General features: G+C 45.4%; 1 protein-coding gene across 2 annotated transcripts; it reads left to right on the top strand.

The window, feature by feature from the left end:
- Window positions 1–9431: 9431 nt before the first annotated feature.
- On the top strand, window positions 9432–11509 carry LOC127302578 (PTI1-like tyrosine-protein kinase At3g15890). Of its 2 annotated transcripts, none has more exons than XM_051333064.2 (3): window positions 9432–9752; window positions 9884–10058; window positions 10140–11509. In XM_051333064.2, the coding sequence occupies exons 1-3, from the start codon at window positions 9673–9675 to the stop codon at window positions 11052–11054; spliced, it is 1170 nt and encodes a 389-aa protein (XP_051189024.1). In that variant the 5' UTR covers window positions 9432–9672; the 3' UTR covers window positions 11055–11509. The 2 variants fall into 2 exon arrangements, with proteins under 2 accessions (XP_051189024.1, XP_051189022.1); XM_051333062.2 differs by having other exon boundaries at window positions 9881–10058.
- Window positions 11510–24452: the final 12943 nt, after the last annotated feature.

Below are 24452 nucleotides of genomic sequence, written 5' to 3'. Positions count from 1 at the left end.
ACAGCCAACAGACTCTTGACTGGATGAAAGTTGGCGACACCGATCAAATAGAACAGTCGAGATGGAAGTCACTGATTAAGGCGGCCAAGCCTAATACAAAGAAGATCTTGGCCTATCTCGGGATTAAGCCAGCGTCGACTCCTAGCTCGTCAAGGCCGGAGGTCTAGTTGCATGCCTCTGTTTTTCTTTGTTTCTTTTGCTTTTGTCGCCAAAGTAGTCGTTTGGCGACACGTATTTCCTTAGCTCCACTGTAATGCCCTTGTAATTATTCCAAGAGATTAATGAAAAACTCTATCTTTGCTTGTCGTTTGATTTTATCCTGTTTATATTTCAGTTGATATTTGATAACTATACTCCAACTTCCGCTCCTTCCAATGTGTCGCCTTCTTCTTCTCGCGCGAGGAGAGCTTTTGCTGATACTGCACCTGTCAACGATACCTTGTCGCAAGAACTGGATGAACTTCGAGAGCAGCTTCAGTATGCGAAGAAGCAAACACTTATGATGATGGAACAATCTCGCAAGTCATCTGAAGCCGAAAAAGTTGCTCTCCAGCAAGCTCGCGAGGCCGTGGCTGCTAAGGAAATTGCTGCTTCCGAGGCTGAAAAGGCGACTACCCGAGAAAATTTCATGCTCGAATTAATGAATGAAGCCAGTGCAGATATGTCGGGTATGCCTGTTTCATCCTCTGATATCTTTCATCTTCATGCTATTGTCTCTTAAAGGTTTCCACTTCTTTGTTTTGATAGGCGCCTTTACTGATGCTGCTGCCGAGGAAGAGAGGGTAAATGCCAGGACAAGCCTCCTTGTTAATCTTTCCCTGGACCATGGTTCTTTGTTTTGGGCTACCCCAGAGAGGACCCGCCAAATTGTCAGATTTCAAGATCGCGCCTCTCAAACTCGCGATTTCCTTGACTTCTGTACCAAGACCTTGTCCATGGTTTACAACTCCATGTTTCCTCGGAACGTCCAACCAAAAACTCTTCCTGAATTGATGGAAAGGTTCAAGGATGCTCGCAGTATCCATGATTTTGTCAAAGCTCAACTAGTAGCTGGCGCCAGATTTGCTCTTATCATGCTCCAGATCTGCCACTCGAAGCTTGACCTTACCCAGGTTGTCGAGAAGGTTCACCAAAAGGTAAAACGTCGGAGAGTTGGTGTTGACAGGATTAACACGAAGGTTACGCCCATAGCCGAAGAAATGATTGAGGACCTGCTTCGGATGGATGCCGACTTTTTTGCCGATGGCCATTATGCCGATTTTCTTGGTGCTGCTCCTGAGGAAAACAGAGTTACTCTTGATGACATACTGAATCAAGACTAGTTATTTTCTTCTTGTATATTTTTCTTCTTTGTAATCCATGACTATATTGTAAAGCAATCATTATATTTCTCTGTTTGTCTAGCCCCCGAGTGTTTTGGTGACTCTTTACTATATTTGTATATTTGCGAGGTTTTGAACCAAGGCATTTATATATTTAAGGCGCATATGAGCCCCCGAGCTTTTTATTGAGTACTATTTTGTATTTTTATTGACTCACGAGGTATTTGAGTACCAAGGCAAGGTTTTTCTTTTGTCGATGAACTATATTGAAATTCGTCGGAGCAAAGACTTTGGTCATGTCGATAAAGAAGAAAAGTTATATTGTCACTATCTTTATTATATTGCAGCACCGCGAGCCCGCCTCATTAAAAACCTTCTCCGGCCCCACTCGGTGCCCCGAAAAAGGAAAAGAGTGCGTCTGAAAACTCGCGGGCGTTTCAGTACATTGAAGTTTTACAAGGACTATATTTCGACTCTAGGCGTAGAACCGCCTAAGTTGCGCCACGTTCCAGGGGTTTGGCTCCTCCACCCCTGTCTTCTTGTCCTTTATCCTGTATGCTCCTCCTCCGATTACTTCCGTGACGATGTAAGGGCCAAGCCACGGTGAATCGAGTTTTTCATGACTTTTTTGCGTGAGCCGAAGAACTAGGTCGCCCACTTGAAAAGATCTTGGCCGCAAACGTCGACTGTGGTAATTCTTCAAGTCCTGTTGATATTTGGTTACCCGAGATAATACTTCATCTCGAGCTTCATCAAGTGCGTCGACGTCGTCATCCAGCGCTCTTCTCGATGTTTCTTCGTCATATTCAGCGACACGTGGAGAGTTGTGCTCTATCTCGATTGGTAGTACTGCTTCTGCTCCATGAACCAGAAAAAACGGAGTTTCCTGCGTTGCTGTGTTTGGTGTTGTTCGGATGCTCCACAACACGCTTGGTAGTTCTTCTGGCCAGGTATGTCGAGCTTTTTCCAGTGGTCCTAACAAGCGCTTCTTGATGCCATTGCAGATGATACCATTGGCTTTCTCGACTTGCCCATTGGTTTGAGGATGTGCAACTGACGCAAAGTTCAGCTTGATACCCACCTCTTCGCAATAATCTTTAAATTCATGGGATGTGAAGTTACTGCCGTTGTCTGTGACGATGCTATGGGGCACTCCAAATCTGAAGACGAGGCCTTTTACGAATTTTACTGCGGATGCTCCATCTGGTGAATTTATCGGCTTCGCTTCTATCCACTTTGTAAACTTGTTGACAGCTACTAGCATGTACTCCTTTCCTCCTGGCCAGGATTTGTGTAACTTACCCACCATATCAAGTCCCCATTGAGCAAAGGGCCATGACAATGGTATTGGTGCTAGCTCTGCTGCTGGAGAGTGAGGTTTTGCGGCAAATCTTTGACATGCGTCGCAAGTTCTTACTATGTCCTTAGCGTCCTCGATTGCTGTCAACCAGTAGAATCCTGCCCGAAAAACCTTGGCTGCGATAGCTCGACTACTTGCGTGGTGGCCACATATTCCTTCGTGTACATCCTTCAGAATTATTCTTCCTTCTTCGGGTGTGACGCATCTTTGCAAGACGCCTGAAATACTTCGCTTATACAGTTCTCCCTTGACCACCGTAAAAGCTTTGGAGCGTCGAATTACTCGCCTTGCCTCAACTGGATCGTCGGGTATTTCTTTCCGCAGGATGTATGATATGTACGGCTGCATCCACGGTACCTGTATCACCATGACCAGGTCCTGATCTTCTTCTTCTTCCTCTTGCTTTTCCTTGGTAGCCCCCGAGGGTTTCTTCTCCTTCTTTTTTGATTTTGTCGACTTAGTGGATCTTTCTGTTATCTCTTCCCAGAATACCCCTGGCGGGACTGCAAGGCATTGCGACCCGATGTTTGCAAGAACGTCGGCTTCGTCGTTGCTCAATCTACTAATATGATTTACTTCGCATCCATCGAACAACGTCTCGAGCTCGTTGTACACCTCCTTGTATGCCATCATGCTATCATTGAGTGCATCACATTGGTTCATAACTTGTTGTGCCACTAACTGTGAGTCGCCAAAAATTTTCAGTCGGGTTGCACCACAGGCTTTCGCCATCTTCATCCCGTGTATGAGGGCCTCATATTCTGCTTCGTTGTTAGATGCGTTGGGGAACGTCATCCGAAGGATGTACTTCAACTTGTCGCCTTCAGGTGATATGAGTACTACTCCTGCGCCAGCTCCTTCTAGTCTTTTGGACCCGTCGAAGTTCATAGTCCAGGTTCTCGACAAATCTGGAGGTCCTGTATTTTGCAACTCCATCCACTCTGCGATGAAGTCCGGCAGTATTTGCGATTTTATTGCTTTTCTTTTTTCATACGTGATGTCCCGAGGGGAAAGTTCTATTCCCCAAAGGGAGACACGACCCGTAGCTTCTGGGTTGTTCAGTATATTTGACAAGGGAGCTTCATTGACCACTATGATCGGATGTGCCGAAAAATAGTGGCGCAATTTTCGTGCTGTCGTGAATACTCCATATGCTATCTTTTGGTACTGCGGATACCTTTGTTTTGATGGCGATAAAACTTCGCTGACGAAGTATACTGGCCTCTGCACGCCGTGGAGTTTTCCTTCTTCTTCCCTTTCGACAACTAGCACTGTGCTCACCACTTGGGGCGTGGCTGCGATATATAGCAGGAGAGGTTCCCTTTCTTTTGGCGCCACCAGAATTGGCGGTGTCGAAATTTTGCGCTTCAAATCCTCGAAAGCTCTGTCGGCTTCTTCGTTCCACTGGAATTTATCTCCTTGTTTTATCAAAGCATAGAACGGCAGCGCTTTTTCTCCCAGCCTAGCGACGAATCTGCTCAAGGCTGCGACTCTCCCCGTTAGCTGTTGTATCTCCTTCAACTTTGTTGGCTTCCTCATTGTTACGATTGCCTGTATTTTGTCGGGATTTGCTTCAATCCCTCTTGATGAGACTAGAAACCCCAAAAGTTCTCCTGCTGGGACGCCAAAGGAACACTTCGTCGGGTTCAGTTTGAGGCAGAACTTATCAAGGTTGTCGAAGGTTTCCTTGAGATCCTCGATCAGCGTTGCCCCCTTTTTTGATGTTATGACGACATCATCAATGTATACTTGCACGTTCTTCCCAATCTGTGTCGCCAAACACTTTTGCATCATCCTTTGATATGTTGCTCCCGCATTTTTTAGACCGAAGGGCATTGTTCTGTAGCAAAACACGCCGTAAGGTGTAATAAACGCGGTCTTTACTTCATCTTCTTCTTTCAATCTGATCTGGTTATAACCAGAATATGCATCCAGGAAGGAAAGACGTTCACATCCAGCCGTGGAGTCGATAATTTGATCGATCCTCGGGAGGGGAAAGTGATCCTTTGGACAATGTTTATTGAGACACGTAAAGTCGACGCACATGCGAAGGACCTTAGTGTTTTTCTTCGGCACCAGCACATGATTTGCTACCCATGTGGCTTCTGTGAATATCTCTTTGATAAAACCAGCTTCTTGTAGTTGATTAATTTCTGACAGCATGGCTTTGCGGTTTGGTTCCGAAAAACGCCGCAAAGGTTGTTTGATTGGTCTCGCTAATGGATCCAAGTTTAGGTGGTGCTCGGCAAGTTCCCTGGGTACTCCTGGCATGTCAGCTGGACACCATGCGAAGATTTTCCAGTGCTCACGGAGGAACTCGACGAGCGCGCTTTCCTATGCGATATCCATGTCGTTTGCGATAGATGTCGTCTTTTTTGGGTCTGTCGGGTGAATCTGCACCTCTTTTGAATTTTTCTCGGTACTGAAAGTTGATTCTTTATTTGGCCTTCCAACGTCTGGCAATACGTCGTAATCAGTCATGCTTTTTGACGCCAAGTACTCAGCTTGCATCCCGAAGGTTTCTGACAACCGGTGAAAATCCTTGTCGCACTTATCGGCTAAGGCGAAGCTTCCTTTAACTGTGATTGGTCCCTTTGGTCCAGGCAACCTCCACAACAAGTATGTATAGTGTGGCACTGCCATAAATCTAGCATATGCTGGTCGTCCCAACAGAGCGTGATATTGCGACGGAAAATCTACGACTTCAAACTCGAGCCTCTCGATTCTATAATTTTCTCGGGTCCCAAACTGAACGTCGAGATTGATCTTTCCCAATGGATAACTTGGTTTCTCCGGTGTGATGCCGTGGAACCTTGTGTCTGTTGGTTTCAAGTTTGCTAAAGATATGTTCATCTTCCTCAATGTATCTGCATACATAAGGTTTAAGCTGCTGCCGCCGTCTATGAACACTCGAGAGACATCAAATCCCGCGATAACTGCTGGCAGAATAAGTGCTGACTGCCCTGGTCGAGGAACTTGCTGCGGATGATCTGCTATTGTGAAGCCGATATCTTGTCCTGACCAATTAAGGTACTCAACTGTTGGTGGAGGCATTTTCTCTGCCATAAACACCTGTCGTGAGATTACTTTCTGAGCTCTATTGGACGGCCTTCCTTTCTGAATCATCGACACTGCTCCGTTGGAGTTAGGATCAACATAAGGTGGTGGTGGAGGTGCTGCCGCTATTCTGAGCTGATGCCGATTGTCGTCTGTAATCGCGGGAGGCGGCGGCAAGTGAATCTCGCTTCTGGGTTCTCGAGGATTTCTCTGTGCTGCCCGCGCATTAGCGTTCTCTGCATACCGCAACATTGCTTGAAAATTTCGACAATCCTTCTGCAAGTGCCCTGACTGTCTTTTTCCGTTGCTGTCGAGGAAAAAATGCATCTGGCACGGTCCGTTCATCATCTCTTCAGGGGACACGAAAGGTCTTGGGAACCTAGGCCCGCTATTTTGCCTGTTGCGTGAATCATCCCTGTTATCACCTCGCTGTTCACTGCTTCTCTGGTAATCATCTCTGTTGCTTCCTCCTGTATTTGTCCGAAAACCTGCCGAAATTTGTCCTGGAGCGTCGTAGTTCTGGTACGTCCGAGGAAATCTTCGCCTCGGTTGATAGTTTCGACCGCGGTCCTCCTCTGGTGACCTGTGTCGTTTGTTGTGGACAGCGTCTTCTCCATCTGCCCATTTATTTGCTATCTCCATTAACGCGGATACTGTCTTTGGATTGGTCCTTCCCAAGTCTTCGACGAAATCTCCACGCCTGACTCCTGCGACAAACGCATCTATTGCTCTCTCGTCAGATATATTTTCTGCCGAGTTTTTAATGATATTCCACCTCTGGATGTACTTCCTCATTGGCTCATCTGGCTTTTGTCGACACGCTCTCAACTCTTCTAACGACGCGGGTTTTTTGCACGTGGATCTAAAGTTCTTGACGAACACATCCTCGAAACTTTCCCAGCTGTCGATGGATCCTGGAGCGAGTTTCTTTATCCAAGATCGTGCGGCTCCACTCAAATGCACCTGGATGCTTTGCATGGCTGTTGCCCTAGTTCCTCCTGTGAGCTTTACCGTCTCCAGATAGTCGACTAGCCAATCCTCTGGATCTTGAAGGCCATCGAACTTCTTGAAATTATCGGGTAACTTGAATCCCGAGGGGACTCGAGTTTTCCGGACTCTCCTCGTAAAGCACGGCAAGCCACACATATCTTCGTCGGTCAATTCCGGAGATTGCCGATGATCCCTTCTGCTTTGCCGCGCTCTGTCGACTCTTGCTTGTGCTGCTGTGTCTCTTGCTCCACTTGGCCCTTCAGGTGCTGCCGTTGCTGCTGCAGGTCGTGGACTATTTTGCCTTGCCGCTCCTTCGGGAGGCGTTGATACAAAGCATTTGTCCCCATAGCTCCAACTCCTGCTACCGCCATATTGTACAATGTTTCCCTTGGATCACCTGGAGGTGGTTTAGACGCAAGGATAAAAGCATGTGTCGCCATATACCCAGCCTCTGGTGTCTTAGGGATGATGTTTCCTCTTGTATCTATCGACATGAAGGACATGTCGAGGTTCTGGACCAAGTGCTCTCTTTCTGCTTCGGGTATGTGTTGCAGCCTTGATCTTGCTCTGTTCCGCGCCTCCCGATGGCTATCACCCGTAGTTCTAGATTGTCGACTTAAATCTGCCCTTCTCCTGCTGGATGCAGAAGCTGCCTCCTTTCCTGTTCAACTCAGCTGTCTGTTTTTCCAATTCCCTGGCAGCTCGTGCGAGCCTATATTGATATGCTTGCAGTTCTTCTGGTGTGGCCGTGGTAGCCATTGGTTCTGTGCCGTTCATGGCTCTCGCGGCTCTGTCCCACGCTGCTTGTGAAAGTTGAACTCTATCTCGCGGCTCTGGCCCGACGTATTTGTTGCCCAGGCCTTGTCGCAGATTGGAGGGATCGACGTATGGATTTCCCAGACTGTCGAAAGCCTCAGATGTTTCCTCTTGATCTTCAATGGCGTAAATCTGATGATACTTTGTACTCAGATCTACGTTGGGTTTGGTGACATCATCATTGAGATTGATGAAGACCTTGCCCACTGTAAGAGATTTGTCGATGAAGTCGTAACTGTCGACATCGCTTGAGCCATCGCTTATATATGAGTCCGCGGATGACTCAAACGACATGTCGCTGAAGATCTTGGCGAGTTTCTCTCTTGTTCTAGTGCTGACGTAACGTGTCGCCGAGGTTTCTTCTTCTCTTGACTCGGTTGACGATGCATAGCTTGAAAAATTTGAATCGATCACCGACGATCCCGACGAAATCGGAATCTCGACACGATACGATCCTTCCTTCTCGACGCGAAAGTGAAACCTTCCGAACGTCATCTCCATGGGCTCCGCCAGATACGCATATGCATCCAAACGGGAGGGTGGGTGAGGAACAAAATCGACAAGACCAGCAGCGATCTGTTTACCTCGATCCATTGTGTTGCTTGCGGTTGACGATGTCGAAGATCTTGAGCGTGCCATCGAGATCAGCTCCTTACGCCTCTAGTTCCCACAGACGGCGCCAATTGACAAGGTATCAACTTGTCAATGCCTATGGATTGTAGGCTAGGGTTTAGTTGGAAGTAGAGGGTAAGTAGATCTCGAAGGTTTCAGCCGAAAAGTACTCGACAAATATGAAAACTAGGGTTTGCAGACAATGATTCGATTGCTTCTTCGTCCCTCGACTCCCCCTTTATATAGGAGGTGGAGCCGAGGGATTCGTGCTATACAAGTTTACAGAGTCCGGGACGGTTTCTAACTCATCCCGCCAGATTACAAATAACACTTCCTATTACAACTCTATCTTTTCCTTAAATACATCTTGGGCTCTCGAATCTTCTTATTCTTCGGGTAGTGGGCCTTCAATAAACCCCGGGTACTATATTCGGCATGCCCATTTGGGATGCCTATGTCACCGGGTTCCTCCTAATGTCGGTACGGATCCGGCTTACTGATCCTGGGCCGGACTTCTTCCTTCATGATCAACAGCAACTGGGCCGCCCGATGGGCCACATGCCTCATCACCATCTGTGGGCCACCCGGGCTTGCCGGATCTAGGCACTGTCGATGGTACACCCATGAAGTATACCCACAACACTTCTCCTTCTCTATGTTGATGATATGATCATTACTGGTGATGATCCTGAGTATATTGCCTTTGTCAAGGCTCGTCTTCGTGATCAGTTTCTTATGACTGATCGTGGTCCTCTTTGCTACTTTCTTGGGATTGAGGTCTCCTCCACTTCTGATGGTTTTTCTATCTCTCAGGAAAAGTATATTCAGGATCTTCTTGCTCGTCTGTCGATGCTCGGGGCCATCCAGGGCCGCCGCAATATGCTAGCAACGTGCTTCCTCTGGCAGCGGAGGGGTGGGCAGGAAGGGTATGAGAGGAACACACAAAGTATTCCTGTGATTTCTTTCATCCAATAAAGCCTGGGACTGTTGTAGCGATTACTTCCATGAGCAAGCTTCCCTTTTCCAACTGGAGGCGGCCTCTTAGGCCCAGTTCTTTTGAGCTTATGAACCAGCTTAACTAGGAAATTAAGCTTAAGCTGAAAAGAACTCAAATTTTAAGCCGGGCTTAGTTTTTCCGCCACCGTTGTTTGCTGTGTAGTTAGGGGAAATGTTGATGCAAAGCGTGACGCACGGTTAAAGCACAACCAATAGTTTGTACTTATAAAAAGCCCTTCTAGAGGCACATGTCCAGGAGGCAGCTGGCAAGGGGGGAGAGTCAATCACCTGAAACTATAGCTGAGAGTGAAGTCTCCAAGGAGAGAGGCAAACACGAGGAGGACAATCTTGTAGCCGGAGAAACAAACAAGAAGGCAAGCTGCTCGCCGTGGCAACATCCCTCTCCCCAGCCTTGGTTTCTCATCTGCATCCACATCCACATCCAATTCCCGTCGATCGATTAATTCCTCCAACTAGCTAGGTAGACCTTCTGGTCGCTCTGGTCTAAGCTCCGACGAAATGATGAATCGGTGCTTCAGCTGCCTCAACGGTGGCGGCGGCGAGTCCGAACCGGAGGCTGCCGCCAGTCGTCGTCGGAGGTACATACATACATAGCAACCACATGCAGTCTTGTTAGCAGTAGTACTGCATGCACCATATATGTAATCTATGGTGAGATGGATCGAATTGAGGTTAGTTCTGATTTCATTTCTTGTTTTCATGGAAGAAGAAACCCCCCGTCGAGGAGGGCGTCCAGGAACAGGAACCGGAGCGTGGAGTTCCCGTGGGAGATGTTCACCCTCAAGGAGCTCGTGCAAGCGACCAACAACTTCAACGATAGCAACAAGCTCGGCGAGGGCGGCTTCGGCACCGTCTACTGGGGCCGCACCTCCAAAGGCGTTGAGGTAATTGATTAGGTGGCCCGTTAGTCATTCATGCATGTACTGATCACAGCTGAACATGGTTCATGGATCGACGTGATTCAGATCGCGGTGAAACGGCTGAAGGCGATGACGGCAAAAGCGGAGATGGAGTTTGCGATCGAGGTGGAGATCCTTGGCCGCGTCCGCCACCGCAACCTGCTCAGCCTCCGCGGCTTCTACGCCGGCGGCGACGAGCGGCTCATCGTGTACGACTACATGCCCAACCACAGCCTCCTCACCCACCTCCACCCGCACCGGGGCACCCCGGCCTCGCAGCAGCACCCGCCCCTCGACTGGCCGCGCCGCGTCGCCATCGCCCTCGGCGCCGCCCAAGGGCTGGCCTACCTGCACCATGAGGCTACCCCGCACATTATCCACCGCGACATCAAGGCCAGCAACGTTCTGCTGGACGCGGACCTGGTGCCCAAGGTGGCCGACTTCGGCTTCGCCAAGCTCATCCCGGACGGCGTCACCCACCTCACCACCCGGGTCAAGGGCACGCTCGGGTACCTGGCGCCGGAGTACGCCATGTGGGGCAAGGTCTCTGAGAGCTGCGACGTGTATAGCTTCGGGGTCCTCCTCCTGGAGCTCGTCAGCGCGCGGCGCCCACTCGAGAAGTTGCCGGGCGGAGTCAAGCGCGAGATCGTGCAGTGGGCGGCGCCGCTCGTGGAGCGGCGAAAGTGGGAGCGCCTGGCGGATCCCAGGCTCGCGGGGAAGTTTGATGTTGCGCAGCTACGGGTTGTGGTGGAGACGGCCATGTTGTGCTCGCAGAGCGAGGGGGAGTCCAGACCGACGATGGCCGAGGTCGTCGAGATGCTCAGGTTTGGCGGCGGAGGAGAAAGGCGGAACAGGGAGATCGTGCCGGTGGCGGACGCCGCCAGTGAGGATGTCACCATGACTACCGATCGTGAGGACGACGTCACCGGCAGCACCGAGCCGCTGGATAGGCGGAGCTGGAAGCTGACCACACTGAGGTGATCCCATCCTGGCCTGGCCTCTCGGTCGAGTCGATCCATCCATTTGTCAGCACGCATCGTTTCCATCGCCACATCATCCCGCGGACGTTTTCTGCCCAGTGGGATTAAGATGCAAATTCATGATTCTTAGATTGCATTGTTGATTAACTAGCGTGTGGAATTGGTGGTGGGTCTTGTTTGGTGATGGATCGATCCATGAGGATGGTCTCGGAGTTGTCAATCATCTTTCATATCAGATTGGCCTGCAAAGTTTTGTTTGCTTGCATGGAAATGCATTTGCGTTATTTTTTCTTGCTGAATTACTTTATGATGTGAAATAGTCAGCTGGCAAGGGCACATGTAAAATATCTGTGCAGGCTGGGTTTTTTTATGCTTTGTTGCCGGCTGTACCTATGTATCTTGAAAGGTATACAATAATTGTGTATTTGATTGCAAAATAATGATGGTATTTCTATATCTGCGGTCTAACTTGGTTGTCACTATCTTGCTGAAATATTTAGAGAGGAAGGCTAAAAACAATTCATGCAATTATACGTCTACATGTTTACAATAAATTAATTACTACATCATATAAAAAAGAAGTCATCATAAATATGGATGTTGACGTGATGATGCCAAAAAAAATATAAAGATCACCCAAGATCATATACGACAGTGGATTAGTCGGTCTCTTAACCCTTGATCATGTAGAGTGAAATGTCAATATTTATTTGTACGGTCCATTTATCTTTTAGCTGACTGAGAAATTTGAAGTCCCAATCAAATTAAAAATGTGCAATTCTAGTTTAGCAAAAATTGGAGCTTGCAGTTCTTTACCTCAACTGATAATTGCAACTTTCAATGAACCAAAGTTGCACTATTATTGAATCCATTGAGACTTTAAGAAAATAGTCGATTGAGAGCTAGAAAAACCGATTTATTTTTAGTATGCTTTAACCTTTTGTGTTAGCATCTCGATGTTACAACACTCTCAACATATATGGGAACTAAAATTAGAATGGGAACTAAAATGATCGACGTTGATTCAATGGATGAAAAATATCTTCACTCATGACTATAGGAAGATGGTCTTATCTCCCCCCTCGTTCCAGAAGGAAAAAATTTAAATGAAATTGCATATGCCCAAACTAAGTTGACTTGGATTGCATCTCTATAGCCAACTAGTGTCAACATCATCACACATCCATGAGACCACAATGCCCACTTCATCTTTTGAGACCATAAACAAAGCCATCGTGAAAAAAAACACCCAACACATGCCGACACATGTCAAATAGTCGGCCAATCGTGTGAGAGAATCGATACCTCTAACTCATGTGATGAACATTGCAGGAAAAAAATACTGAGCTCTCTGAAACCCTCGCAAACCGACCACCCTTCTTATGTCATTAGCACCGCCAAGTCTCCCCCTCAGCAACCTTGCCGTACATAGGTGAGTGGAAGGGTGCCGTCGTGCGAGTATCCTTGCAAAAAAAAAACTTACCCAGTGCAAGCATCAAGTGCTGGACCAGTAACTTAAAGAAAATAGACAAGGTTTCGGATTAGATTTTTATTCCTTAACTATATTAAGGCCTATTTTGCTGTCTCCCAGCTCTATTTTGGAATTCTTAGTCCACCAAGTTTCGTAACCCCTCCCTTACTATGCATGTTGTTTACTATGATATAGTGGTAATCTATACACATGACCCAGTTACCACCAAAAAATGAAGTAAAAGAAAAGAAATCCATGCAAGTAATGTAGATTCTAGAAGGTTTTGGTATGCATAACATTCACAGATATTTTGTAAGAACCATGGATCTGTTAAAACTCAAAAAAATCTCCCCATTCTATACACCATTATTTATTAGGTTTTAAATCCTAAGGTTATTTGCAACTTTTTTCAAGAATATTCTTATTTTTATAAATGTTTTGTTTCCTCTATTTATCGTTTTTCTCCAATATTTGTATTTTGAGTATGCCTTTTCTTCTTAAGTATTTGAATTCAATTATCTCAAATTACATATATATTTAATTTCATAAAATTCAACGGGGAGACTACCATGCAACATTGCTAGTGGAAACATGAGAGGGGCCAAAAGATAACAATCTGCAAGAGAAGGACATAGAAGCAAAAGAGGGATGTGTCGCGCCAAGCATGGTCGAGAAGCAAGATCATGGAGGTGAAGAAGAGAATATGGTAAACATGCTCTCGAAATAGTGCAAATGTTTGAAGTCGATAACTATGTAGGTGAAGAAGCAATTATTGTGAACATGTTCTCGAAATAGTCCAAATGCTTGAAGTCGATAACGGAGCTCATGCATGGTGGGCGCACATGTAGCTGAGAAGAAGATTATCGCTCACAAGGTGCGCCAACATAACCGTATGAATAATAGTGGAATGGATTCCCAACCGTAGATTCTATCAGATGGACTTGATGTGTTGCACAGTGGAGAAAGCTCGCACAAATGTGACTTTGGCTATATGTCTTTCTCCACATGTTTCATCCACAAATAAAGCGTTTTGCATCAATTTCTAGAAAGAGAAGGCGAGGAGAAAAAACATTCAACAACTGCGGTTTCTACGAGAAGATGAGTTAAGATCATCTCCGCCATCGTCACCAATATCCCAAATTGTCTCATCGAGAGTCGTGAAACATAAAAACGAAAACAAATGTGCTCCACATGTATTCGGGCGACCCAAAAAATTGACTGACAACATCTACTCCTCCGCGGACCTTTTGGGCCGGCTAGGGGGGTACCAGACACCCTCGCAATGTAGAATCCCAGCAGGAGGGCACCACATGCAAGCGACATGTCCATTTTCCCCCAACTCCTCATCTCTCATGTGTCCAAAACTTTCTCTTTGCCCACCGAACCACGCCACCGTTGTCACCCCATTTTGCATCCCACCATTCACCGGAAGTCTCTTGCAAAAATGCAAGTCGACCTACCACTGTTTCGCACACCGTCAGCATCTTGTTTCGTAGTAGCACTATCATCGCTGCTATTCGATGCATGTAAAATGCATACATGAATTTTGTCCTTTATCATATTGAATTCCCACATATTTGCAACATATATGATGATAATACCATGTTTTACATTGATTTATGGGGATTTAATAATGATATCCTTTATTTGGTTTATGACTCTGCAGAACAGGAAAACCCTGTTCTGTGTATTTTTCACTTTAAGAGACCTATACGAAATCAAATTGACCTGAAATTTTTGGAGCGTCATTTTTTCATCGGGAGAAGCACCTTGGGTCCTAGAACCACACCTGGAGAGGCATGAGGTCCGAAGGAGCATAGTGGCCTACCCAGCAAGGTAGGGCGCGACACCCATGCTCTTTCGGCCGTCGATCGTCGAAACCGCGTGATCTTTTTGCCCACCGACGTATTTTGACCTAAAAATCACTATATATGGCCCCTAAGAGTTCTCGGGAGGAGAGCTCCGTAGGAAGAAAGAAACACAAAAACGGAGGCTGCAACAATGAAGATTGGTGGGGGAAAATCCGCCAGGATCACCGTCGGAGGGATCTCCATCTTCTCCAACGTCTTCATCAACATCACCATGATCACAGGAGAGTAGTCCACCTCTGGACTACGGGTTTGTGGCAGTAGCTTGATCTATTTCTCTCATGTTCTTCATAGTTCTTAGTGCCATATGAGCTGCCTCACATGATTATGGCCAGATTTGTAATACATATGTGGTGGATCCTTACTCTATGATATTGTGCTATAAGATTTGATCGTATTATGTTTAAGATGTATTGATAGATGCATATTATGTACCCCGTTCTTAAGTATTTGTTCTGATCCAACATCTATGAAAGAGCGTGTGTGGGGTGATGTGTGTATTAGATGGAGTACCATGATTTTTAGTGATTGGATAGTGACAATAAATTCATGATCTATTATAGCTTTGCCTTCTCTTTTGCTACCTCACTAGGGGAAAAAATTAATGCATGTCATATGTTCGTCACGTGGCAATAGTGATGATCTTGTTGGTTCAAAGTAGCATATTTGATATTCAAACATCATGTCAAATTACTTATTGCTATGCTCTGTTAATTCTTAATACAAGATTGCATGGAGTATTCCCTTTCTTTTTTAGTATAGGAGAGATGTGTTGAACCATATCTATGTTAGGACGTGATACCCATATGAATGCTTATCTTACTCAATTTATTATTTTGCATCTTTATATCTCATTGATGAATTACTATGTGTCCACTACAACTTAAAAGAGAGAATAGTCAAGTGAATCCATGAACCCCGGTCGACTTTTTATCATAAGAAACACATTTATATTGCTTTTATCTTGTTTTCTATTTGTTGCACTATTTTAATCCGAAAATACAAAAATATTTACTTTTCTTATTTGCATTCAAAACACAGAAAACAATCAACCCATTTACATGTTTTTACTTAGTTATTTTATTTAGTCTAGTTTTACTCGCTTTATTTTTTACTTGTATTTTATTACTTACACGAAACCTTGTGCTTAACAACCACACGGTGAAGTTGGGGACACAAGGATTTTAATTTACTTGCGGGATTGCTAGAAGAAGGGAGAAGAGAACACTCCTTGTCCAGTTCTCCGAGAGTTCGATATAAACCATCGAGTCGCCCTTGTATTGAAAATACTCTGCTGACACAACACTCTGCACTTGGAGTCCCAGCGTCATCAAGACATTTTCTGGCGTCGTTACCGTGGAACTGGAAGGAGTTACATCATAGTGGTTTCTGCATGAGAGGTATTCCCTAAAAGAATCTTCTTACAACTGCATCTCACCAAAGTTTGGGGCGGTAACACCACTGTGATCTCTCTCACCTCTTTTAGATTTTGCATTGTATTTTATTTGTCTTTTTAGTCTTTGTTTAATTGTTTTTACTTTTTCCTTGTTAGTTATTTTTCATAAAAATTGAAAACACATAAAATGTAATAGTAACTTATTTCTGACAAACATGGAAAGAAGGACTCATTGGCCTTTTGGTGTGAAGAATTTTCCTCAAGATAACGATATACCTATTGAGTCTTTTGAAATTGATCCTTAGGTACTAAAAGCCATTTATGAACATCTCTTTTATGGAAGACCTAATGATTACCCTATGGAGCATTTAAAAAGATTCAATGAAAATTGCAAAACCCTTAATGTGAGGAACACAAATAATAATATAATAAACGTTTTCCTTACTCTCTTGGTGGTAAAGCTTTAGATTGGATATTAAAATGGCCACCTGGGAAGTTTAGATCTTGGTTTAATCTTAAAGGTACCTTTGTAGAAAGATTCAGATCTTCTGAAATAGCAAGCCATGTTAGAGAAATCATTACTTCCTTTAAGTAAAATAAAAATGAATTACTACTAAATGTTTGGGAGAGATATAGAGGGCTTGCATATGGAATAGAAAGCGGTTTTAAGGATTGGATGCTAATATAGTTGTTCTATAATGGTTTGGGAAGCACCTGTAAAATGTATCTTCATGATGAAAGTGGCGGTAGCTTCATGAATTTGACAGCCCAAAATGCTTTTGTGATGCTAGTTGGTTTCCTAATAGAAGTAAAAATAATAGGAGGTATTGAAAAAGTCAAGTTACTGAAGATGATTTTGATGATAGGCATGAAATTTTTGAGCTATACAATAGGGAAAGAAAAATGAAGAAGTTAAAATGCTTAGTGAAGCTAGGGAACCACTCTTGGAGCTTGATAAATGTAGCTTGCATGAATTGATTGCTATACTTGATAAATTTGCTAAAGATCCCACTATTGATGTTAATCAAGGTGGTTTTGGTTCCTGTATTGCTAACTATGTCATTAAAGAAGAGATTCAGATGTACAATAATGAGGCTATGATACCACCTAAGCTTGGGGATGCGTGAATCCCCAATATTTTAATATCTAGTGACAAGGAAACACATCTTGCTATTCTAGATTTAGGATCTACTGTTTCTGCCATATCAAAATAGCTATATGAATTACTTAATCTCAAAAATATGGAAAAGGCTCTATTGATTTATTAGTTGCTGATGATTCAACCAAAAATGCTTTAGGAAAACTAAAAGATGTAATTGTTGAATTGCATATGACATATGTACCTGTTGATTTCATTGTTATGGACATGGGGAGAAATGCCTCTAATCCTATAATCCTAGGGAAGACCTTTTCTGAAAACAGCAGGAGCTATCATTGATTCAAAAGAAGGGAATTTTAATTTTTAATTCCTATACAAGAAGTGTATGAAACACTTTCCAAGGAACAAGGAGGTAGCATTCATGCTACCACATAAGGTCCATGCCACTTGAATCAAGTGAGTAAGTGTAGCTATCAAAGTTTAAAATAGACGGCTATAGCCGGCCGGAGGGACCTGCCGCTACAGCAATGCCCTTCAAATGCTAAGACGAAATAATCTGCTGTTAGCCCCAAAAATCCGCTAGTAACGCTAAAACGGGGAAAATAGCGGCTAAGGCTCCCGCGCTGGGCCCAAAATAATTGGCCCAAATTTTTGTTTCGCGGTGTTTGGCGATGTTTTGCGCGGCCCAAACCCAACATAGAACTGGTCGAAGCCTACCCCTAGCGAAATATCCTCATTCTCTTCTCTCCTCGTCGTCCTAGAAAAGCAGCGACCATGGCGGCGCGTACGGCCCGTCGTCGGTAGCTCCTGCGGCCGGCCGCGCTTGCTCCCTCCCCTGGCATCCCTAGCTCCCCTGATTGGATCAAGCCATTCCTTCCCTGAGCCCTGACTGCTGCTGCTACCCCGGCCACGTATCCACTCTTTGATCTACTCACTACAAGAAAAGTTCTGATACTCAACGTCCAATTTTCGTCAGGTATGGCCCCTTTTTGTGGCCTATGGGCCTAACCCGACGATATGGGTTCTGTGGTCGAAACTGCGTCAGGCAAAGTCCTACCACGTTTTTTTCGGTCCGTCGCGTTCTGGCGCCCTTCCGCTACGAAAAATTGGACCGTTGCAGAAGTGTTTTCGGGAGCCCGTTGACTGCTGACGTCATGCAAACTGACACGTGGCAGACGCCGTTAACTGCCAGTTAACCGGCTAAAACTCCGTGGTCGATGGTAGGCCCACACAAGGCCTGCCACGCCTTAAGCGGGCCGGCCCATTTAGTTTGCAGGCCGGGCCAGCTGACTTAGTTTGACCGGTCAACTATATAGTTGGGCTGGTCCATTAGGTACGTGGGCCGGGCCTAACCTCTAAAGTTGACTGGTCAAAACTTAAATGGGTCGGCCTACTAAGCACGTGGGTCGGGCCAAATGCCTTCGTTGACCGGTCAACAGGCAAACGGGCCGGCCCACTAAGCATGTGGGGCCCACTTTCCTGTTATTTGGCCAGCCCATTTAACAAGTGGGGTCCACCATAAAGCTAGTGGGCTAGCCCAAGAAGTTAGTGGGCCGGCCCAATTAGCGTGTGGGTCCTACTTTCCTGTTATCGGGCCGGCCCATTTAGAAAGTGGGGTCCACCATAGAGCAAGCGGGCTGGCCCAAGAAGTTAGTGGGCCGACCCAATTAGCTTGTGGGTCCCACTTTCCTGTTATCGGGCCGGCCCATTTAGAAAGGGGGGTCCACCATACAGCAAGTGGGCTAGCCCAACACGTTAGTGCGCCGGCCCAATAAACAGGTGGGGCCCACTTTCATGTTATCGGGCTGGCCTAGTTAGTAAGTGGGGTCCACCATTAAAGCAAGTGGGCTGGCCCAACAAGTTAATAGGTCGGCCCAATAATAAAAGTGGGGCCCACTATCCTGTTAAGGGGCCGGCCCAAGTAGCCAGTGGGGTCCACCATGAAGCAAATTGGGCTGGCCCAATAAGGTAGTGGGTCGGCCCAAAAATAAAGTGGGACCCACTATCCTGTTACCGGGCCGGCCTAGTTAGCAAGTGGGCTAGCCCAATAAGCACGTGGGGCCCACTTTCCTATTACATGGCCGGCCCAGTTAGTGAGTGGGGTCCACCTTAGAGCAAGTGGGCTGGCCTAATAAGTAAATGGGTCGGGCCGTTTAGTTGGTGGTTCGGTCCACTACATAATATGTGGGCCTAGTATGGGCCGGCCCATCTGCGATTTTCTATGTTAATATGCCGGCCTGTTAGGCGCTTTAGAATTTTGCGGGCCGACCCATATGTGATTTCGCTTAATTGGGTCGTTGAAGGGAAGGGAATTTGTGATTTAGATTGCGCAGCACATAGAAAGATACTAAGAATATTTACGCAACACATGATTTCTGTCGGATAGCCTCACTTACCACAAGCACGAGAGGAAGAATGCGCGAAAGAACTATAGAAACTAACTAAATATTACATCAGCTGCAAGGCTTTAAAAAATATTACAGAATCCAGAGAAATTGAATGGTAATTAAACCTAGCAATACAATAAATGGATTTGGCTATCTTTTATGTTGTCCGGGCACCACCTATGTCTGAAACAAAGACATTACAAGTTAAGACAACAACAATGGAAAGGCAAAGACACTACAGTGTTGTTTGCCAAAGAATTTGGAACTCACCATTTCCTCGTTATAACAAGATCATTGTAATGCGCACAGATAGTCTACCGGTATGGGGCTAATATAGACTACCAATAAGCAAATAAAGAGTGCATGCCGCATAGCATCAGACAGAAGATATTAACGTGGACAGATGGCAAATAATAAGATGTGAGCTTCCTTTTCATGTGTATAATCTATACCAACATAAAACATGTGATTTTCTAATCATTAAGCACCTGATATAGTGCAAGATAAACAAGCAATCGAAATATTTTGTGGCTTATATAACCAAACACGTTAGAATAAAACAACAGACTTACTACTGTCAAGTCACATGCAGCTCACCATGTTGATACACTCGTTGAAGATGTCCGATGTTGCTTATAAAGGAGTTTTTGTTATTCTGCATCAAGACACGATCAGTCATGCACATACGAGTTCTAGCATGATAAATAGTATGTATGTACTCCCTTCATCCCAGTGGTATTCATGCATTAAACACCGAAAATAGTGAGCGATGGGCTACGTAATTACACTATATATGTGGCTGGAACCTCTCAAGAATGTGTGTTCATGCATATATACACACACGCAGGCCTATAGCAATACAAGAGGTACACATACTTGAACTAGAGCAGCAGTACTGGCCTGGCTTATGAAAACCAGATAGATACAATAGTTGTATCATTTGCAGTGCAACAAAAGAACACCAACATGTTCAGTTACTTCCAAATTTACATGAACTACTACATAATAGAAGGCACTTACTTTTGTAACAAAGAATGAACCAGATAGTAGTTATAATGTCAACAACTATAGAGCAGGTAATGCAAACTAACATGCTCAATTACTTAAATTGGCCATGAACTAAATAATAGCAGCATTTTACTGTCATGGCTAGTAATAAACCATAAAGGAATTGTAATCTGAACTTTGTTGTGCAGGGAACGCTAATCAACGCGTTCAGGAACTTAAAATACGTAACAGACATCACATAGAGGGTAGTAAATAAACTGATAGCAGGCAGTTAATTTAGTAGCTCACGACGAACCAGGTACAAATAATAATGGTATTACTTGTACAGGGAATGCAAAGTAAGATGTTCAGTGACTTCAATTTGGCACGAACTACGTTATAGGAGGCTGTTATTTTTGTAACAAACAATGAGCCAAATAGAAATTTATATGGCAAAAGCTATAGAGCAGGGAATGTGAACCAACATGTGCAATTACTTAAAATTAGCCATGAACTAAATAATTGCAGAATGTTACTGTAATAGATAGGAATGAACCAGATAGGAATTATAACAACACAATTCCTGAAGTTGTATTGAAGGGAATGAAAATCAATAAGTTTCAGGACATAAATTTGTTATGAGCAACACGCAGAGGATAGTTAATGCTGGAGCTAAGGATGGACTAGATACTGAATATAGTGGGATCACCTGTGAACTTGTAGAAGAGCTGAAGAGGGAATGCAAACCAATATGTTCAACATTCCATGTGTGAGTGCCATGCAAAGTAAGAGAAGGGAGTTAATGTTGCAGCTTTTGAATAACCCGATGGCACACAAAATTATTATCGAAGTAGCTAGTGTGATGAGTTTAAATAATTTGTACTACATGATAGCAGAGCAATAGCATGCAGGAACTAATAGTAGACAGTTACTTTGTTAGCTTACGACGAAGTAGATAGAAATAACAATGACATCACCTGTAGTACAGGGAATGCAAACCAACATGTTCAGGGAGTACAAAATTGGCATGAACAGAATAGTAGCAGGCTATAATTTTTGTAACAATGACTGAGCAAGATATAGAAGTTTTGATGGCTACATCTACAGAGTAGGGAATGCAAACTAAAATGTTCAATCGCTTAAAGTTAGCAATGAACTAGGAAATAGAGGGTGTTACTGTCATAGCTAGGAATGAACTTAAAGAGCTTCAGACAAACAAGCATCTGAACCCAGAACATGACGCTAAAACAAGGGACTTACATTAGGAGAAGCACTCTGTGGGAGTCACTGCAGATCTTCATGGGGTTGATAGATCCGGTGATGAAGTACACTACATGTGCTACTTGGGGTTGGAGAGACGGCCATTACACTTCATGGTTACTCATCTCATCTACAAAAACGTAACGGCGCGTCGTTAGCACAAACAGGTTCCCCCGGCCAAGATTAAACAAGAACTTGCAGGCAAGCAATATAAAAGCGATAGTAGAAGAGTTTACATCATGCACGACGCCGGTGAAGCAGATCCGATTCATGCACAGCGGTGTCGGTGAGCAAGATCCGATGCGGTGGATGACGGATCCAGTGAAGCGGCTCCGGTAGACTGCTGGATGAGTATATGGTTTCGAGGTTCAGCGGGGATGATCCGATCCGGTTGATGATAGCGTCGATGAAGCGGCTCCGGCAGACAGCCAGGAGGAGGATCGCGCGGCCTCGGGTAGGCCAGGAAAGTCCGGGAGGGATGTTCCGGTACGGTGGTCATGGAGGTGGGAGAGAGAGGGACTTGGGAAGGTCCGGTGGGTGGTCTGAGGGAAATGATATTTTTTGGGAGGGTTTCCGGGGCTAGGGAGGTGGTGATCGAAAAAATGACGGGCAGACCCCCCACCAACCGACTTTGCTGTCATCTACACATGGGTAGAATGAGAATTTGGGAGCGTCTGAAATATTTGTATTTTGTGGGCGGGAAGTTTTCCCGCTATGAGATTTTGAATTGGCTACGGTCCAAGTATAATGATAAAAAATTATGATACCGTACTAGTACCTCTGTTCAAGGCCGAGTACAAAATCAAATAATCATCACGTTGAATATCGGTTACTACCATGATCATCATCTATCTCTAAAATTGGCGCATCCGCTAGATCTTGCAAATTATAATGATAACAAATTGTGAGACCGTACTAGTATTTCTGTTCAAGGCCAAGTGCAACATCAAAACATCATCACGTTGAAAATTTGTTACCATGATCATGATCTATTTCTGCAATTGGTGCATCCGCTGGGTGTGTTCGGTTCGGGTCACCAAGTGACATAGGCATCCCCAATGGGCCTGCCGAAGATGGTACCCGGGGTTTACTGAAGGCCCATGACTTGAAGTATATGAAGTCGGGAGGCCCAATTAAGTGTCAGTTCGGAAAGATAGAGTTGTATTAGGAATAATAACTTTTAACTATTACGGGACGAACTCAAAGATTATCCTGATGTTCGTAACTTGTACATCACGAAACCCTCGGCTGCGCCTCCTATATATATAAGGGGGAGTCGAGGGAGAAAGAGAGGATCGATTCATTGCCAACATAACCCTAGTTTTATAGTAGTCTAGTACTTTTTCGGCTGAAACCCTCGAGATCTACTTGCCCTCTACTTTCCATGAAACCCTAGTCTACAACTTGTAGGCATTGACAAGTCGATACCTTGTCAATTGGCGCCGTCTGTGGGAATTAGAGGCGACAAGGAGCTGATCTCGATGGCACGTTCAACATCGTCGACATCTTCGGTGGCAAGCAATGCGATGGACGGAGGTAAACAGATCAAAACTGGTCTCGTTGATTTTGTTCCTCACCCTCCCGTCCGTTTGGATAGTAGTGATCGGTTGAAACCCCGTGGTAGATGGTAGGCCCACACTAGGCCTGCCACGCCTTAAGCGGGCCGGGCCAGCTGACTTAGTTTGACCGGCCAACTATATAGCTGGGTTGGTCCATTATGACGTGGGCTAGGCCTAACCTCTAAGGTTGACTGGTCAAAATTTAAATGGGTCGGCCCACTAAGCCCGTGGGCCGGGCCGAATGCCCTTGTTTGACCGGTCAACAGGCAAACGGGCCGGCCCACTAAATATCATCAAGTCTATGTAGTTGGATAAACAAGTCGCCCAGAGGAGGAGACATCAGAGGCTTTCGATGATTTGGGAAATCCATACATCGATCCCGCTGATCTTACGCGAGGTTTAGGCACCAAGTATGTCGGGCCTACAACGAGACAGATGCTGCAACTTCCGCAAGAAGCTTGGGACAGAGCGGCAAAAGCCATGGATGGCACAGAGCCGATGACCACGACTGCCACAGCTGAAGAGTTGCAAGCGTATCAATATAAACTCGCCCGTGCTGGACGAGAACTCAAAACCAGAGAGCCGAGCTTGAAAAGAGGAGAGCCGCAACTTCCGTGTCAAGCCGAAGAAGGGCAGAGCTCAGCTGACATTCAGGAACTTTGGAATCCAATCACAGAGCAGCCCGTAATGGGGGAAGATCTAGGCTCCAAAACATACCTGAAGGCGAGAGGGAAAATCTGATCCAAAACCTCGACATGTCTTTTATGTCAATAGACACAAGGGGAAACATTATTCCCAAAACACCGGAAGTTGGATATATGGCGACTCAGGCCTTTATACTGGCAAATAGGCCACCTCCCGGAGATCCAAGAGAAGCATTGTACAACATGGATATGGCAGGAGTTGGAGTCACGAGAACAGCGTTTGCGGGCACAAGTACACCTCCCGAAGGTGCCCCAAGGCAAAATAGTCCACAACCCACAGTGGTAGTACAAGACCCTCCAAGAACAAGCGCGACAAGAGATACAGCGACACATGCGCGGGTCGACAGGGCGCGACAAGAAGGAGAGAGCGTCGGTATTCACCAGAGGTAGACGAGGAGGATATGTGCGGGCTCCCTTGTTTCACCCGACGAGTTCGCAAAACACGGGTCCCATCTGGTTTCAAGTTGCCCGACAACTACAAAAAGTTTGATGGCCTGCAAGATCCCGAGGGTTGGCTAGTCGACTATCTGGAGACAGTAAAATTGACAGGAGGAACCAAAGCAACTGCCATGCAGAGTATCCAGGTGCACTTAAGTGGAGCAGTGCGATCATGGATAAAAAATTTACCGCATGGATCTATCGACAGTTGGGAAACTTTCGAGAACATG

This window comes from Lolium perenne, chromosome 5 (assembly GCF_019359855.2).
Source record: "Lolium perenne isolate Kyuss_39 chromosome 5, Kyuss_2.0, whole genome shotgun sequence".
In the NCBI taxonomy this organism is placed as follows: domain Eukaryota; kingdom Viridiplantae; phylum Streptophyta; class Magnoliopsida; order Poales; family Poaceae; genus Lolium; species Lolium perenne.
Note: the sequence above shows the minus strand (reverse complement) of the source record. Positions and strands in the feature narration are given on the sequence as shown.